General features: G+C 54.7%; 1 protein-coding gene across 1 annotated transcript in view; it reads right to left on the bottom strand.

Moving 5' to 3' along the window:
* Window positions 1-8,933: 8,933 nt before the first annotated feature.
* SDC3 (syndecan 3) overlaps window positions 8,934-17,516 on the bottom strand; it is a 45,213-nt gene continuing 36,630 nt past the window's right edge. Inside the window, exons 4-5 of the mRNA XM_066564979.1 lie at window positions 16,421-16,691; window positions 8,934-15,589 (exon numbers count right to left, since the gene is read on the bottom strand). Coding sequence (XP_066421076.1) covers window positions 15,423-15,589; window positions 16,421-16,691 — 438 coding nt within the window. The 3' untranslated portion in view covers window positions 8,934-15,422. The remainder of the gene's footprint in view (window positions 15,590-16,420; window positions 16,692-17,516) is intronic.

The raw sequence follows: 17,516 nt of genomic DNA, 5'->3' as shown, positions 1-17,516 counted from the left end.
AGAGGTGTGACCCTAAACTTAAACAAAGCAGTTGATTGATTCATTCCTTGAGAAGGGCTTGTGTCTACATATTTTAATATTCTTTAATGAAGTTAATGTTATAAATATGTCATGAAATAAAACATATGGAAAAGCAAATTCCATCTATCGATTTTTGTCTTATTTCTTACCCTTGTCCTATAAAAATTGAAATCGTATTTTGTAAATTCACTGAGTGTTGTAAAACTCAAAAGGCACTATGTATTTACAGAATCAATATCTTAACATTTCCCATGTCTTTGTTTGATAGAAATGATCACACTAACACAAGTGTGTCTTGGTTTGAACAGCCAGGTGCCTGCTGAGGAGGGCAGGAGCCTCCCCTGAAATGGAAAATGCAAACCCCCTCCCTCTGAATTATTGTAATTTTGAAATTAAGGAGCTCTCAGGCAAAGATATGGGAGCAGGAATAACAGTTCTGTACTAGGAAATTAAAAATCCAAACGCAAGAGTACAAAGCAACCCTGGCAGAGTGAGAGCAGGCCCTGGCACGCTGTGGGTCAGGGGGTGGCACAGCCCCATCCCATGGGGGCTCAGCCCTCCTGCAGTGCCAGCTGTGGCTCTGCTGGAGCAGGGATCCTGCACAAGGGGGGAGTTTTCCTCTGCAGCTCCAGGGCTGCTGGAGATGGGCCTGGGCTCCCTCTGGCCATGCAGGGCAGCAGAAGCTGCTCCTCTGGCAATGCCCTGGGCAAAGGCTGCTGTGCTGTGCCAGGCTCACATTGGATCCAGGTAGGAATGCTTGGCTCCTGCCCTGGGCGCAGCATCTCCCCATGGGATGCTGGAATTGGATCAGCCCTGCAGGGACACTCAGTGGCCATGGACAGCAGAGATCTCCTGCAGGGAGGATTGGCTGTGGCAGAGATCAAGAAAACTGCCCCAAGAACAGCAGAGAACTGCCCAGCTCTGACACACGGGGACAGAACACACACCCAGGTAAATCTTTCAGCCTAAAACAATGTAGAAATGTCCCCATCAGCACTGGGCTGCCTCAGTCTGTTCATTTGTGCAGCCACTGGAGGAGTCTGGCTCAGACCTCGGGTGGTTTGCAGAATTCCAGTGGGTGCCACTTGCTGCTTCCCAAGTCAATGATGCTTTGAAGAACCAAATTCACCTCCAGCAAAGCTTTAGGCTTTCTGTGGCTCTGCTCCAACTCGTGCTGGCTTGCAAGGATTTGATAAAACTGTTACAGTGGCATGTAATGGTCTGGTAACAGCTGAGATGTGGGGGTTAGAAATTAATTTAGGTGAGGAATTAATTGAGTTTGCGTTGAATGGGAGCTCTCAGCGCTGTCCCTGCCACCATCCCACTGCCCGGGCTGGATGAGTCCCTTCCTGCCCCATCACCGAGGCTCAGCTCCAGCTGGGAGCGCCGGCATCAAAGGCAGAGCAGCGCCGGCTGCACTTGAAAGGCGAAATCGCTGGGAAAACCCCAACCCCCCCTTGCCGGGAGCAGCCCCGACCCCATCCAGCCGCAGCGCTGGCACTTCAGACGGAGCCACACCGCCCTTGGCTGCTGCCCTTCCATGCGGGGCCCTTCCCGAGGCTCTCCCGGCCCCACAGAGCTCCCTTTGTGCCGGGAATGCAATGGGATCAGCCCGGACCCGGCGGGAGCCTCTCCGGGATCCCTTAAACCCCCGGGGCTCAGCCCCGCTCCCAGGGGGTTCCATGGGCGGGGAGGTGCCAGAGGAGCTGGGAATGTCGGGTTTGGGATCCCCCGTCCCCCGCAGGTTTTGCCCCGCAGCATTTCCCTGCTGCTGCTTTCCCGGCCCTCTCCCGGACACCCCAGCTCCTGGGAAAACCCCATTTCCTGCGCTTCCCTGATCCATCTGCATTCCAGAGGGAGCTGTGAGCCCAGCCCCTGCACCCTTGGCCTGCCCAGTGCCTGAAACTCCCTGGTGCGGGATCCTCATGGGGTGGTTTGGGTTGGAAGGACCCTAAAGCCCGCCCCATTGCCGAGGGCAGGGACCTCCCACTATCCCAGGCTGCTCCGAGCCCCATCCGAGCTGCCTTGGAGAATTCCAGAGGCATCCACAGCTTCTCTGGGCACCCCGTGCCAGGGCCTCAGCACCTGCTGTGCCCCTGATCCTTTTTATATCATCCCACATCATTAGCTGCATGGATAAGGAATGTGGTAGGGTTGGATTTGGGGTCGATTCCCTGTTTTTCCCTTGTTTTGCAGAGAAGTCAGGATGAGGCATGGCTGCATCTCCTCACCATCCTCCCTCACAAGCTGCTGGCAGAGTCCCTGCCGTGAGTTACATCCACATGGGGGGTTTTGGGACGGGAAATTCCACCTGGGATGTGGCTCCAAGATGTGTGGATCAGGAAGTGACTGAGGAATGGCCCCTTTGGGATCACAGGAACAGACTCCAAAGCAAATCCCTCTCCAAGGCTTGACATGAAAAGCGGCACTTTGGGGGCCTGGTGTTCAAAGCTGGTTTTTCCCCAGGATCCTGGCCAGGAATGAGAGGAATTCCATGTGGGTGGCAGGGATGTGGTGGGAATGGGAGCCAAATGTCTGGGAAGAGGCATCTCCCTCTGAGCATCCTTATTCCAAAGGGTTCCAGAGTCACTTGGTACTGGGGGATGAATCCAGGCAGAGCAGGAGCCATCCCTGCCATCCCAGTGGGATAAACCCAGGATTTACCCCACAGCCAGGAGTGCTTTGTGCCCTCCAGTGAGATAAATCCAGGATTTACCCAAAGGCCAGGAGCCATCCCTGCCATCCCAAAGCAATAAATCCAGGCTTTACCCTGCAGCCAGGAGCCATCCCCACCATCCCCGTGGGATAAATCCAGGCTTTACCCAGGAGCCATCCCTGCCATCCCAATGGGATAAATCCAGGCTTTACCCAGGAGCCATCCCTGCCATCCCAGTGGGATAAATCCAGGCTTTTCCCAGGAGCCATCCCTCCCATTCCTGTGGGATAAATCCAGGCTCCCCAGCAGATCCAGGAGCTGCTATCCCAGTGGCATTCCTAGAGCTGTTCCTGCAGGTCATTTCTGAAGAGAAATCAGGATCAGGCAGGGATCACTGGGTCCCTCTTGTTTTCCAAGCATCTCTTGTTTGGGAAAAACAGGGAAGATTTGATTCCATAGCAGCACCTCGAGCATCCCCTGCCAAAGGCAGGAAATCCCAGCCACGTGGAAAAGGCTCAAAAGCTTTTTGTTTTGTTGCTGGTGGGAGTCTTGTTCCCCCCAAGAAAAAAAAAATCAAGGAAGAGCCTCCTTTTATTTTCCAGAACTGCCCCAGATGTTGTGGTTTGGGAATTTTTTTTTTCTTGTGGAAGTGCCTGGTTTGTGTCATGGTTGTTGGAACCTGCTCAGCTCACCCGGAGTGAGGCTCCAAAAATGTTCAAAGGGATCTGGAGAGCAGAGGGGGAAGGGAAGGGAAGGGAAGGGAAGGGAAGGGAAGGGAAGGGAAGGGAAGGGAAGGGAAGGGAAGGGAAGGGAAGGGAAGGGAAGGGAAGGGAAGGGAAGGGAAGGGAAGGGAAGGGAAGGGAAGGGAAGGGAAGGGAAGGGAAGAGGCACCTTCTATTGTCCCAGGTTGCTCCTGTTGATTCACCTGGAGAGGAGAAGGCTCCAGGCAGAGCTCAGAGCCCTTGCAGGGCCTGAAGGGGCTCCAGGAGAGCTGCAGAGGGACTGGGGCCAAGGATGGAGGGACAGGAGGCAGGGAATGGCTGCCAGTGGCAGAGGGCAGGGCTGGGTGGGATCTTGGGAATTGGGAATTGTTCCCTGGCAGGGTGGGCAGGGGCTGGGCTGGAATTGCCAGAGCAGCTGTGGCTGCCCCTGGAGCCCTGGCAGTGCCCAAGGCCAGGCTGGGCATTGGGGCTGGCAGCACCTGGCACAGTGGGAGGTGGCCCTGCCATGGCTGGGGTGGCACTGGAGGGGCTTTGAGGTCCATTCCAACCCAAACCATTCTGGGATTTCATGCCACAGGAGAAGTGGCAGCAGCATGGAGAAGGATGTAAGGATCTGAATAAGGTTTTTTTCAGAGCAGACATGAAAGGTGAGATGGGAAGATTGTGATCCAAAATCCTTTTGGGTGGAGCAGGAGAACAAGGAACACACTCTGGACATCCCACAGCAATCAGGCCTTTGTGCTCCCTGCCCAAAGCACCCTCCAGGTTCTCCTATGGAGATGTGGAGACATCAGAACATCAGGTTTGGGACATCCCTCCCCAGGGCACCACTTCTGAGGTGACATCCACCCTTGTGCCAGGGAACAGGGACCGGAGCAGAGGGAACGGCCTCAGGCTGGGCCAGGGCAGGCTCAGGGTGGATTTTGGGAAGAATTCTCCATGGAAAGGGTGTCCAGGCAGGGCAGGAGTGGATCCCCATCCTGGAGGGATTTAACAGCCCTGGGGATGTGACACTTGGGGACAGGAGCAGCGCTGGCCTTGGCAGGGTTACTGCTTGGACTCCCTGACCTTTTCCAAGCTGAAGGATTCTCTGATTCCAAAACACACAGGAAAGAAATCTCTGAAAACCAGCTTGTTTTGAGCTTTTTCACAGATTTTGGCTGCTCTTGCCTTGTTTTGCATTCCAAGGGTTGGGCCAGAGCCCCGGGAGTTCCCTGGGGGACAGTAAAGTGGATTCAGGCTGGAAGCTGAGCCCCACTGGGCACAGGACCGGGGGTTCCCAGCAGGAATTGACTCCGGACCACCCCTGCCAAGAGGAAACCTCGGCTCCAGCTCAGGAGCAGCAGAAGGAATCGTTCCCATCCCCATCTGCACCCCCAGCTGATGGCAGGAGGGAAAATATTGGATTAGGGGGATTGGAGAGAAATCCCTGTCTGGGCCTCAGTTTCCCAAAGAAACAGCTCAGCCCAAAAGCCTAAAACTCACAAAACCTCCTGGTTTCAGCAGGATTTTAGGATTTTGCAAATAAAAAATTCCCTCTCTGCCCAAATTCCTTCTGTTCCCCTCTTCCAGCTGCTCCCTGGGGCCGCCGCAGGTCCCTCCTGTGACCCAGGTGTGGCGATTTGTCACCGATTTGTCACCGATTTGTCACCGCCCCGGCTGCTGGGAGCCCTGTCATTATCCAATTACCTGAAATCGCTTTGAGCCGCGGCCAAACCAAGGGAAAATGCAAATCAAGGTGTTAATTCCCGGCATCTAAAAATAGCCAGCAAAGCCGGGAATGTTTGCAGGAGACACAGGTGAGGGAATAAAGGGGGGGAAAGCACATTTCAAACAGGTTTGGTAGTTCAAATCCGAGCTGATTGCCTCCGGGATTGCTGCAGGATGCTCCAGACAGGGCAGGGGGGAGGATCCTGATTCCTTCTCCTGCTGCCCCTCAAATTCCCTGTCCTGGTGGGGGATCCTGCCCGTTCCCAGGGCATTCTGTGGGAATCCGTGGGGTTTTCAAAGGGATCAAATCCCTGATTTGTCGACTTTGAGCTGCAAGGCTGCAACACTCCTGGCAAACATCCCTCCTGCCCTGTGTGAGGAACATCCAGGGACTGTTTAATGTCGTGATGGGCAGCTGGAGGAGACATTTCCACACAGAGGCCTCATCTGACATCCCAAAATGAGCTCCTGCCCTGTTTAAAGGTTCTGGGAGGGGATGGGATCCAGCTGGATCCAGAGGGGTCTGACAGGTGGCTCAAGCACTTCCAAACTTCTCCAGGGGTGTTGTTTAAAGGGAATGCTGAGGATTTCTGGGGTGGGATGCAAGGATCACCCAGCAGCTCCTCCTGCCAGGTGAGTTTGGATCAGACCTGGAGAGATTCCCAGGCTGTGAGAGAAGGGGAGTGTCCCCTCTGTCATGAGGCTTTCCCAAAAATTCCAGGAATCACAGAATCCTGGAATGGTTTAGGCTGGAAGGGACCTGAAATCCCCTCCAGTGCCACCCCTGCCATGGCAGGGCCACCTCCCACTGTGCCAGGTGCTGCCAGCCCCAATGCCCAGCCTGGCCTTGGGCACTGCCAGGGCTCCAGGGGCAGCCACAGCTGCTCTGGCAATTCCAGCCCAGCCCCTGCCCACCCTCACAGCCGGAATCTCTTCCCAGTATCCAACCCTGCTCCAGTTTAAAGCTCCCTGTGACTCAGTGGGCCGAATCCAGGGAGAAATCCCATGGCAGTGCCAGGAACCCCCATCCACGGTGGGAGCAGCTCAAGTTTCCCTCTGGAATTCATTGCCAGGGAGGAAATGGGCTGGGAGCTTTATCAGGAGCAGCTGTTCCCATTCCCCATTCCCAGAGATTCCGTGGGATGGGAGAGGGTTACAAAAAATGAGGGTGGCAGGATCTGCTCGGAAGGTTTGGATTTGATCTAAGTGGGAATTCTGCGATGGGTTTTGTCTTTATTAGAATTATAATTATCATTGTTTTGTTCCAGGCAGCAGCTCAGGCTCCCCATTATTTTTAATTGGCTTCTTTCCTCATTAGATGGAACACAGATTCGTCAGCGGGCACAATTCCTCATGGAATGCAAACCCAGGCACCAAATGTCCGGGCTCCAGCAGTCCTGGATAAACACTGAGAATTTCTATAGTGGGAAATATTCCCTTAGGGAATTCTCTGTCCTGGGGTTGTGGGACACGGGCGAGGTGTCCTGTCCCCGCACAGGGATGGATTCAGCCTCGGGGAAAACAATTGGAGGACAGGAAATAGGTGGGAATAGGAGGGACACAATTCCCAAAGGTGCATTCCCGATTGTCCTGGAGCAGGTAAAACCAGGGAATGTTGGCTCAGCTGCTGGAATAACCACGGGGGCTCAGGAAATGCTGGAATTCCTGGAGCACGAATTCTGCTCTTTGCTTCCAATCCTGAACAATGGCCCGAAACTCCTCGGAGTGCCCAGATATCCATCGCTCCCCCGGGCAGGACAAGGAGCTGCATCCGCCCATTCCCGCTGGGATTTCAGCGCTCTTTGTTCTCAAGGGCTTCCTGTCCTTGGAAAGCAGGGGAAAGGGGCCAGGAGCTAAAAAAAGGTGGGAAGAAACACGTGGAGGAGGCTCGGGGAGGAGGATTTGTGGAGCCGCGGAGGGTGGGGAAGAGGTGGGAATGAGGATGGGGAGGGGTTGTTTATGTCCAGGAACGCAGAGGGTTCTGAAATGGGATTTGGATTTTCCAGGAGGCAGGAGGGGACTCAGCGTGTCCATGGAGTGAGGCAGGAGCTTCTGGAATGAGGCCTGGGAGCAGCAGGTTGGCACATGGGATAAATCCCCTTCATTTGGGGTATCCAGAAAGGCTCAGGGAGGATTTGGGTCCCACTGAGGACCCTCCACAGCTCAGGGCTGGCACCTGAGGACCTTCCCAGCTGTGTGTCCCCAAGGTGGTCACCTGGCCACTCAGGTGTGGCTGTTCCCTAAAATCCCTGTCAGCCACCACAGGCTCGGTGCCTTTGGGCCGTTCATTTTCCAGGTGAAATCCCAATCCTGGTGTTATTTTTCTGTGCTTTGCTCACATCACAGAGATTTATAGAGGCTGATTCACAGGGTGCAAAAAAAATCCCAAATAAACCACATTTGGGGTTGTCCTGGTAAATCCTGGGGTCTGCAACGGCCCCGCAGGAATGGAAAATTCCTGTAAGAGCTGTTGGGGTGGAAAATAAATAAAAAATGGGGATTGGGATATAATCAGGGGCTGTTTCCAGCCTTCAGCCCGAATTCCAACACCTCAGGCAGGCAGTTGTTCATTTCTGCTCTGCCAAAGGCGGGAGCAGAGCACAGTGGGGTCATTATTGGGGCTGGGAGCCGGGATTAGGGCCCTTCCCACCGGGAATGTGGAGCTGCTGCTGCAGGCAGGGATTGCTGATGGAACTGCCCTGCTCTGGGAAATGGGCTGAAAAGGGAGGGATTTGGGGCCCTGGTGCTGTGGCCATCCAGGAGGGTTCCTGAGCTGCTCCCAGGAGATTTGTCCCTGCTGGGGGCTGAGGGCTGGGATATCCTGCTCCTGAACCCCTCAGGGGGTGAAGCATTGGAGCAGAGGTGCCTGAGGGAAGCAGGGTGATAAAAACCCATTCCCCAAGCCCAAAGAGAAGGATGTTCCCTGGATTTCAGGCCAGCAGGACATCACTGGGGCTGGGGGAATATTTCTTGGAGCCCCCTGGGCTTTGGCATTGGGGCTGGGGATGGCTCCAAGGGTGGTGTGGGGACACCCAAACCCTGCCTGCTGCTCCAGGGATGGATCCAGGGAGGTCTGGCTTGGCAGGAGCTGGATAAAGACATCCAGGGTGTCCTTAGGAGGCCAAGAGCAGCCCTAGAGGATTTCTGGGGTGGGATGCAAGGATCACCCAGCAGCTCCTCCTGCCAGGTGAGTTTGGAACCATGGGATGGTTTGGGCTGGAAGGAACCTGAAATCCCCTCCAGTGCCACCCCTGCCATGGCAGGGCCACCTCCCACTGTGCCAGGTGCTGCCAGCCCCAATGCCCAGCCTGGCCTTGGGCACTGCCAGGGCTCCAGGGGCAGCCACAGCTGCTCTGGCAATTCCAGCCCAGCCCCTGCCCACCCTGCCAGGGAACAATTCCCAATTGCCAAGATCCCATCCAGCCCTGCCCTCTGCCACTGGCAGCCATTCCCTGCCTCCTGTCCCTCCATCCTTGGCCCCAGTCCCTCTGCAGCTCTCCTGGAGCCCCTTCAGGCCCTGCAAGGGCTCTGAGCTCTCCCTGAGCCTTCTCCTCTCCAGGGCAGCATTTCCAGGCTGCACTGGGATGGTCCAGGCTGTGCTGGGATCATCAAGGGCTCTGGTGGGAGTATCCAGGGCTGTGCTGGGATGGCCCTGAGCTGTACTGGGATCATCCCTGGCTGTGCTGGAATGTTCCAGGCTCCTCAAGCATCGCTGCAGTTGCCATGGAAACCATTCATTAACCCCACCCTGGTGGGCCCAGGATCAGGCAGAACCTTCTCCCTCCACTCCCGGAGCAGCACCAAGAACTCAGGCCAGGCCCTGGTCAGACAATGTTTAAATGACTTTATTTTTTATCTTTTCCTCATTTTATAAATGGGCACAGCACAGAAATAATTAAAAAAAATAGACAGTACCATTACAGTGCTAGATCCATTGGCAAAGATTATTTTTAGAGTCTTTTTTTTTTTTTGACATTATTTTTAAAGTTTTGGCCATTGAGTAAGAACAAAAACAATTAACAAACATTTTCTTTTCCTTTCCTTTTCGAAACAGACACTATGAAGCCATTTCAGTACTAAACTCTAGGAGAGTTATGTACATACAAAAAAAAAGTTCTGTTTAAGATATGTCTCCTATTAAAAATATTTACATGCATTTTTTTCCCTCCCGGATTCATTGAAAGCTCCAACATTTGTAGTGTTCCAGATCTTTGTTTTGTTCTCCTATAGGGATTGGAAATCAGCTCCAAAAAAAAGTGAAGTTGGAATTACTTCAATCTTCTGGAAAGGGAGATTTTTTTTTTAATTTTATTTTTGGGATGTTTATCAATGGAATTTATTTTTTTTTCATTTTTTACAATTATTTTATTTTTAATTTATACAAGAAGGTTCGATGTTTATTTACAGAAGGAGCAGTGGGTGATGGTTTATCCTGGAGATGTGGTTGTGAGAGACAAGGGGGAGAATTTAAAAAGTTTTTCTATCAAACTGCAATGGATTCCTGTTTTTCGGGAGTCTGGTTTGATTGTCAGCTGGGCTGGGGTGACTTTGGCCAGGGGAGACCCTGAACGGGGGAAATTCCTGCAGGAAAAACCCCTGGAGCCCTGGAGGTCTTGGGAGAAGCGTTGGAGTGTGGGGTGTGAAAAAATCGGGGTTTTTTTACCCAAAAAATCAAAATAATGTGGGAAATAAACAGAGAAATAAAAAGTTGGGATCTGCAGACCCTCTGGGGCTCCTCTAAGAGAAGGGGGAGCTGCTGGCACAAGGACTGGGGAGGCTCCGGAGCTCACGGGGCTTTGGATCCACCCCGGGATCCCAGCCCGGATCTGCTCCGGCCCTGCAGGGATAAAAGGCTCCTGATCCCACCTGGGAGATCCCAACCCACCAAGACCAGGACTGGGATTGGGACTGGGACTGGGATCGAGATTGGGTCTGGGATTGGGTTTGGGATTGGGTCTGGGACTGGGATCGGGGGGATGTGAAGGGCAGGAGGGGAGGGAGGAGCAGCAGGAATTGGGAGCGGTGGAATCCTGCATCCCTTGGGACAGGGAATGATGGGGAATCCCAAATCCTTTAGGACAAGGGTTGAGGCTGAATCCCACATTCCTTGGGACAGGAAATTCCATATCCCTTGGGCAGGGAATCCTGCATCCCTTGGGACAGGGAATGGTGGGAATCCCGCATCGTTTAGGACAGGGAATCCTGCATCCCTTGGGAGTGGGGCCAAGTCTGAATCCTACATCCCTTGGGACAGGGAAAAAGGGGGAATCCCAAATCCTTTAGGACAGGGGTCGAAGCTGAATCCCACATTCCTTGGGAGAGGAAATCCCACATTCCTTGGGAGCAGGGCCAAGGCTGAGTCCCGAATTCCTTGGGACAGGAAATCCCTCATCCCTTTGGCAGGGACTCCTGCATCCCTTGGGACAGGGAATGAGGCTGAATCCTACATTCCTTGGGACAGGGGCCAAGGGCTGCAGAGCCCAGCATGTGGTGCTGGAGGACAAATTCTCCTCCTTTTCCTCTTTTCCTCCTCCTTTTCCTCTTTTTCCTCCTTCTTTTGCCCCTCAGGAGCAGAGCCCCCCGTGCCCATCTATACATCTCTACATATACATTAATTACATACACACATTATATACACACACAGACACCCCCAGCCCTGCTCCTGGCACCCCAGGGAGCTCATTCCCACCAAACCTTTCTGGATTGAAAGCTCAGAGTTACTTCAGAGCCTGGCAGAAAACCTTGGAGCACGGAAAAGGTCATGACAAGGGTGGTTATGGGAGGAAAAGGGAATTAAAAAATCCATTCCAGTTCTTGGCTGGTGGGTTTGTTCCTGTGGAAGGAACTGAGCTGGGGATTCACAGCACAGAGAGCTCGGAATGCTGGAGCTGGGGCAAAGGAACTCCCAGACAGGGATTGTTGGGGAATGGGGGAGGGAGAGGGGGAATTTGAGGCAGCCCAGCCCATCCTGGCAGTCACCCAGCCCGAGCCATCCCTGTCCCATCCCTTCCCTGCAGCTGGATCCCCCCAGCACAGCTCATTCTGGAAATGTCCAAAATCAGAGAGGTTTTTGGAGCTAAGGGACAACTCCATCCCAACAGGCACCTGGTGCTTTTCATGGAAAGATCCAAGATCAGAGAGATTTTTGGAGTAAAGGGACAAATCCCACCCTGCAAAACCCATCCGGGGCCAGGTCCTGCTGCTGCTGGGCCCCTTCCATGTCCTGCCCTTCCCAAACTCCCCATTCCAGCTCCGGTTTGGGCTCTCTGCTCTTCCCTTCCCTTTGGATGTGGCTTAGGAGTTCCTGGCTGTTCTGCTGGATACTCTCCACCATTCTCCTGCTGCAATTCCAGCAGGGAGAGCCCCAAGGCTGGCACAGCTGGCAGAGCAGCCCACACCACCCTGCAATTCCAGAAACTCCTAAAATTATCCAGCTGGAACAGCCAAGGTTCTCCCTGCGGCTCCAGCACATCACACACACACAGAAACAGGCAGAAAAGAAGTGGAAAAGCCATGGAAAAATCCCTCAGGGAGCACAGCTGGAAGGACCAGCACATCTGGGCACTGCTCCAGCTGCTCCTGGCTGGGATCAGTGTGAGGGATGGGAATTTGGGCAGGGGAGGGTGCCAGACTCAGCTTTGGGAAGGGAAGATGCTGCAGACGTTTCCACTCTAGTTCATTTTCCCAAAAATCGGCTCTGGGGATGGCTCCTCCTGTGTGGAGCCTCCTCTCCTCTTCCCCATCTCTGTTCCCACCAGGAATCCCTGGAAAGCCCCAGAGCAGGAGTGGCTGCAGGAGGGCACCAGCCCTCGGGGTTCTATCCCTCCCTGTGGCTCTGCTCATGGAGAAATGGCTTTATCCAGGATTTTTTGGGGAGATGGACTTCCCCAAAAATTCCTGCCCATATTCAGCTCCATCCCAGCTCCTTGGAGGGAGGCACAGGCTCACATTCCCCAGAACAAGGCTTTTTTGTTCCCTTCAGACATCGACTCCAACAGCCCCCATGGAGCTGAGGTGACACCAGAGGCTACGACATCACCGCACAACCACAAAAAGTTGGCTCCAAAACAAAAAACTCTCCTGGAGCTCACATCCCTCTCCTGGCGGAGAACAAAAGTGTGGAAGCAGGAGATAATGAATTGTTTCATCACTTCTGATTAGCAGTTTAGTTGCTTTCACCTTTTTTTGTTGTGTTTATCTCATATTTTAATTACTGCAGAAGCCCTGCCCAGGCTCCTCTCACCCTCCCACCTCCAGCTTCCCTCACTCCCGAAGCTGTGATGGATTTAAGTGCCGGGATTACAACCTAACACCAGCTGAGAGGGACGAGGTTAAGCTTGAGTGAGTAAAAAAATTGTATTATGGAACTTCAGACTATTAAATAGGAGGAAAAAATGGAATGAAGAAGATTAAGGAGGCATCTCTGAAAAGCAGCATTAAAAAGATTAAGCTGGGAGGGATTTTTATTTTTTTTTAAGCAAGCTCCAAAGATTAAATCCAGGTTTTCCCAAAAGATGGGGATTTTGGGTGACCTTGGTGACCTTGACTTGTGCCACTCCCCTTTATGTGATCCCAACAGGGCCAAAATCCTCCAAATCATCAAATCCAGGAGTCCAAACTCCCCCTGGAGCAGCACAAAGTGGCTCTGGGTTGGCACCAGGCTCCTTCTGAGTCTGTTCCCTCCTTTGGAGCATCCTCATCCTTCATCCTTATCCTCATCCTCATCCTCATCCTCCCTCTGGGATGGACACGGAAATGGTCACTCCCAGCACCACCACCCCAAACGTCCAACAGGGCCTTCTCCAAGCTCCAAGAACCCAAACCACGAGGATTGAGGCTGACAGCTCAAAAATGAGGATTTAGAGCTGATCCACGTGTGGGGCTCTGTTCCCTACCCTGAAGTAAAGCCAGGTCATCATTTTGGGTTGTATCCCAGGGAAAAGCAGCCCAAAGCTCCCAACTTCCCAACTCCAAATCCCACCCAAGCATCCCAGTGCACTGAGAGATTCCAGGGATTTCATTTCCTTCCACACCTGTGTTACTGTGGGTGTACAGGAGTGGAGATATGTATTTATATATATTCAGAATATTCTTCTGGCCTCAAATCCCTTTCACAATGAAGCTCTTCCGTCCTGTAACCCCCACCAGGGCCATGAAACCCTAAATCCCCCAACCCTCTCAGGGGCCAAAGTGTCCCTGACTCTGTTAATTCACAAAGCAACGATTTTTTCCCCAGATTTTCCCATTTAAATTGTTCCAAGAGCAAATCAAAAGTCTCCATGGGACCCCATCAAGATCATGACCATTGTAACAACAAAACCCCACAAACAGGGCTCCAGCTAATTAAGAGCCACCTCATTGAACCACCTTAATTGAAATATCTTAATTAATTAATCTGCACCATGGGCAGCCTCGGAGGGGACACCTGGGGGGCACCAGGGTTGGGTTCTCTCCAGCCCTGGGGGTTGTGCTGGGATTTAAACACCAGTGAAGGGAAACCATCAATCCTGGGGAATCAAAAAACAAAAGAAAACCATCAATCCTGGGTGTTTCCCTCAATTTGGGGATCTTTCCAATGATCCAACCAGCCAGCCCTGGGGCTGAGCCGTGGTTCTGCCTCCCCTTCCTCACCTCGGGGGAACCTTGAGGGGACAGGGATGGTCCCTGCTTGGATTTCCTCTCTTAGGCTGCATCCCATGCTCTGCAGGGCTCTGTTATCCCCTCTGGAAGAGCCAGGCACAGGATTCAGCTTCTCCAGTCCCAGCTCCTCCCAAAGGACTGTCCAGCAAAGCCGAGCTTTAGTGGTCACAGTGAAAACCCAGCCCAAGCCAAGTCCTTTCCTGGCCAAACCCCTCAGCCAGATGTGGATCCAAGAGATTGCAGGGGTGATTGGATGGCAGCAGCCTGGGATGCCCCAGTGCAGCTCCACAAGCTCTCCAGAATGTTGATCCAAGGGATAATTCCCAGGGTTTGTATTTATTTCCTTTTCTCCCCACTCCAGGAGCAAATCCCAGGTATTCCAGCCCCTTGTGCTTTTCCCAAGGTTCCAGGAGCATTGGAGAGTCACGTTCTCTCTTCCAGCAGAAGGAGGTTCCTGCAGAGCGACCAACCCCATTCCAAAGGAAAACCAAAAAATAAAGACGAGACAGAAGGAAGGAAATCTCCTTCCTTTATGGACGGAAAAAAAAGGGCAATAAATCCAAAGCAAACCCCCTGCACCCCAGGGCTGGCAGGAGGTGTCTGAATCCCAGAGTTCGTGGTGGTGGTGGTGGGAAAAGTCCAGTTGAGCTCCAGGCACTGTGGGCAGCCCATCCCGTGCTCTCCAGGGCATTCCCGGGCACGGCTGCCCTGGCATCGGCTCCTTGGCATCGGCTCCATGTCCCGTCCCTCCCGCCAGCAGAAAGGCCAGCGGTGCTCGGTGTCACCCAGGCGGTGCTCGCTGTGACCGCGGCGCACTCAGCGTCACCTCAGGGTGCTCGGTGTCACCTCAGGGTGCTCGTTGTGACCACAGCGCTTCTCAGTGTGACCATGGCACTGCTTGGTGTGACCTGGGTGCGTTCAGTGTCACCTCAGCACTGCTTGGTGTGACCTTGGTGGAGCTCAGTGTGACCTCAGTGCTGCTCGGTGTGACCACGGCACTGCTCAGTGTCACCTCAGGGTGCTCAGTGTGACTGTGGCACGCTCGGTGTCACCTCGGTGCTGCTTGGTGTGACCTTGGCAGAGTTTGGTGTGACCGCAGCACTGCTTGGTGTCACCTCGGTGCCACTTGGTGTGATGGCAGCACTGCTTGATGTGACATGGGCACTGCTCAACGTGACCTGGGCACACTCCATGTGACTGTTCGGTGTCACCTTGGGGTGCTTGGTGTCACCTCAGCGCTGCTCAGTGTGACCGTGGTGCTGCTTGGTGTCACCTTGGCACTGCTCGGTGTGACCTGGGCACACTCAGTGTGACCCCAGCAGTGCTCGGTGTCACCTCAGCGGTGCTCGGTGTCACCTTGGGGTGCTCGGCGTGACCGTGGTGCTGCTCAGTGTGACCACAGCAATGCTCGCTGTCACCTTGGCAGTGCTCGGTGTCACCTTGGCAGTGCTCGGTGTGACCGCGGTGCTGTTCCAGGCACCCCGTGCCCCCCATGCCAAGGATGCGTTTCCTCCTTCAGCCGCTGTGGGTTTTGCTTTTAAAAATTCACAGTCTGATCCCAAAAAAAGAGAGAGAGGAGGGAGGGGAGAGAGAGAGACTGGATGGAGGAGAGGAGGGGGAGGGTTTGGAGCAGGGAGGGAGGGAGGAAGCGTGAGGCACTCCGGGCTCTCCGTCTACGCGTAGAACTCCTCCTGCTTGTCGGGCTTCTGGTAGGTGACGTTGGCCTGCTTGGGCTCCTCCAGGGTGTAGCTGCCCTCGTCCTTCTTCTTCATGCGGTAGATGAGCAGCATCACCAGGAAGGCGGCGAAAAGGGCGCCCACCACGCCACCCACGATCACCGCTGCAACAACGCACAGGGACACGGCTGTCAGTGCCACCCACAGCCGTCAGTGCCACCCATGGCAATCAGTGCCACCCGCGGCCATCAGTGCCACCCATGACTGTCAGTGCCACCCAAGGCAATCAGTGCCACCCGCAGCTGTCAGTGCCACCCACGGCCGTCAGTGCCACCCACGGCCATCAATGCCACCCACGGCTGTCAGTGCCACCCATGGCTGTCAGTGCCACCCACGGCCATCAATGCCACCCACGGCTGTCAGTGCCACCCACGGCCGTCAATGCCACCCACAGCCATCAGTGCCACCCATGGCAATCAGTGCCATCTGTGACCATCAGTGCCACCCACAGCTGTCAGTGCCACCCACGGCCATCAATGCCACCCACGGCTGTCAGTGCCACCTGTGACCATCAATGCCACCCACGGCTGTCAGTGTCACCCACAGCTGTCAGTGCCACCCACAGCTGTCAGTGCCACCTGTGGCCATCAGTGCCCCCCACGGCCGTCAGTGCCTCCCATGGCAATCAGTGCCACCTGTGACCATCAGTGCCACCCACAGCTGTCAGTGCCACCCACGGCCATCAATGCCACCTATGGCAATCAGTGCCACCTGTGGCCATCAGTGCCACCCACGGCCGTCAGTGCAACCCCCCCATCCATCAGTGCCACCTCTCTGACCATCAGTGCCACCACTGCCTCTCAGGGTCATCTCCAGTCACCAGTGACCCCTCCGGGCTATAAATGCCACCCCTGGTTGTCACTGCCATCCACGGCCATCAGTGCCACCCCTCTGGTCCTCAGTGTCACCTCCAAACCCTCAGTCCCATATCTCACCTATCAACACCTCTTTCCTCTCCAGGATGTTTTTCTGGGGCAGCTGAGCAGCCGAGTTGCCCGAGTCTATCGTGTTGTCCATCAGCCCCGTCTCCACTTTCCTGCCAGGCCCTGGCCCTGCTGGTGGTGTCACCACAGCCACCACCTCGTTCCCAAGGTCGGGACGAGTCGTCTCCTCCTCCTCCCGGATCTCGAAGTCCCCGCTGGGGCCGCTGCTGGCCGGCACCTCTGGCTCCTTGTCAGGGGCTGCTGTCACCTCCCCTGGCTCCATCTGGGAGAAAGGACAAGATGGAGCAGGGGAGAAGGACCCAAGGGTGTCCAGCAGGAGGACATCATCAGACCAAGGACAGGGTGGGGGACATGGGGATGACATTGGGGTGTCCCTTCCCTGTGTCACTGCAGCTGTACCGCAGTGACAACGCAACCCCATGACTTGGTCACCAAATGGCTGAGGCCACCATGGCTGAGCTGGGCCATTCTCTGTCCCCATCCCAGGACCTGTTCCCTGTAGTTTCTGCTAAAGAGACCCCATTCCAGACCCTGCACCCTTACAGGGAAGGATTTCTCCCCAATACCCCATCCCAGACCCTGTGCTGGGCTCTGTCCCCAGAGCACAGGTTGGATGTTACCGCTGGAAGGTGACTCACTCCTAACAGGAGGTGACACAACCTCCATGCCACACCAGCACGGCAAGAGGAAGGATTGGATGCTGCTGGATGAGCTCCAGGGGTCCCTTCCCCCTTCCTTTCCCCCCCACCTGCTGCACAGGGCGGGAGAGGAGGATGGGCCTCTGTCACCCAGGCCACAGGGCTGTCACCCGGGCCACAGGGCTGTCACCCAGCCCAGCTCCCTGCTGTCCCTGCCCGATTCCCTTGGCAAGGAGGAGGTCCCGGCCTCAAGGGTTGCCTGGGAATATGATTGATCCATGCCACCCCCTCCATCCCACCCCTGATCCATTCACTGCCTCCTGCACATCCCTCGGGACCAAATCCCCGGACCTTCCCCCATGTCCCTCGGCATCCACCAAACTGGAGCATCCCCGAGCCAAACCTCCCCCGGACCCCTCCCTGCTGGGGCGAACGGCTCCGTCCCGCCT

The sequence above is a fragment of the Molothrus aeneus genome, chromosome 23, assembly GCF_037042795.1.
Source record: "Molothrus aeneus isolate 106 chromosome 23, BPBGC_Maene_1.0, whole genome shotgun sequence".
NCBI classification, from domain to species: Eukaryota; Metazoa; Chordata; class Aves; order Passeriformes; family Icteridae; genus Molothrus; species Molothrus aeneus.
Note: the sequence above shows the minus strand (reverse complement) of the source record. Positions and strands in the feature narration are given on the sequence as shown.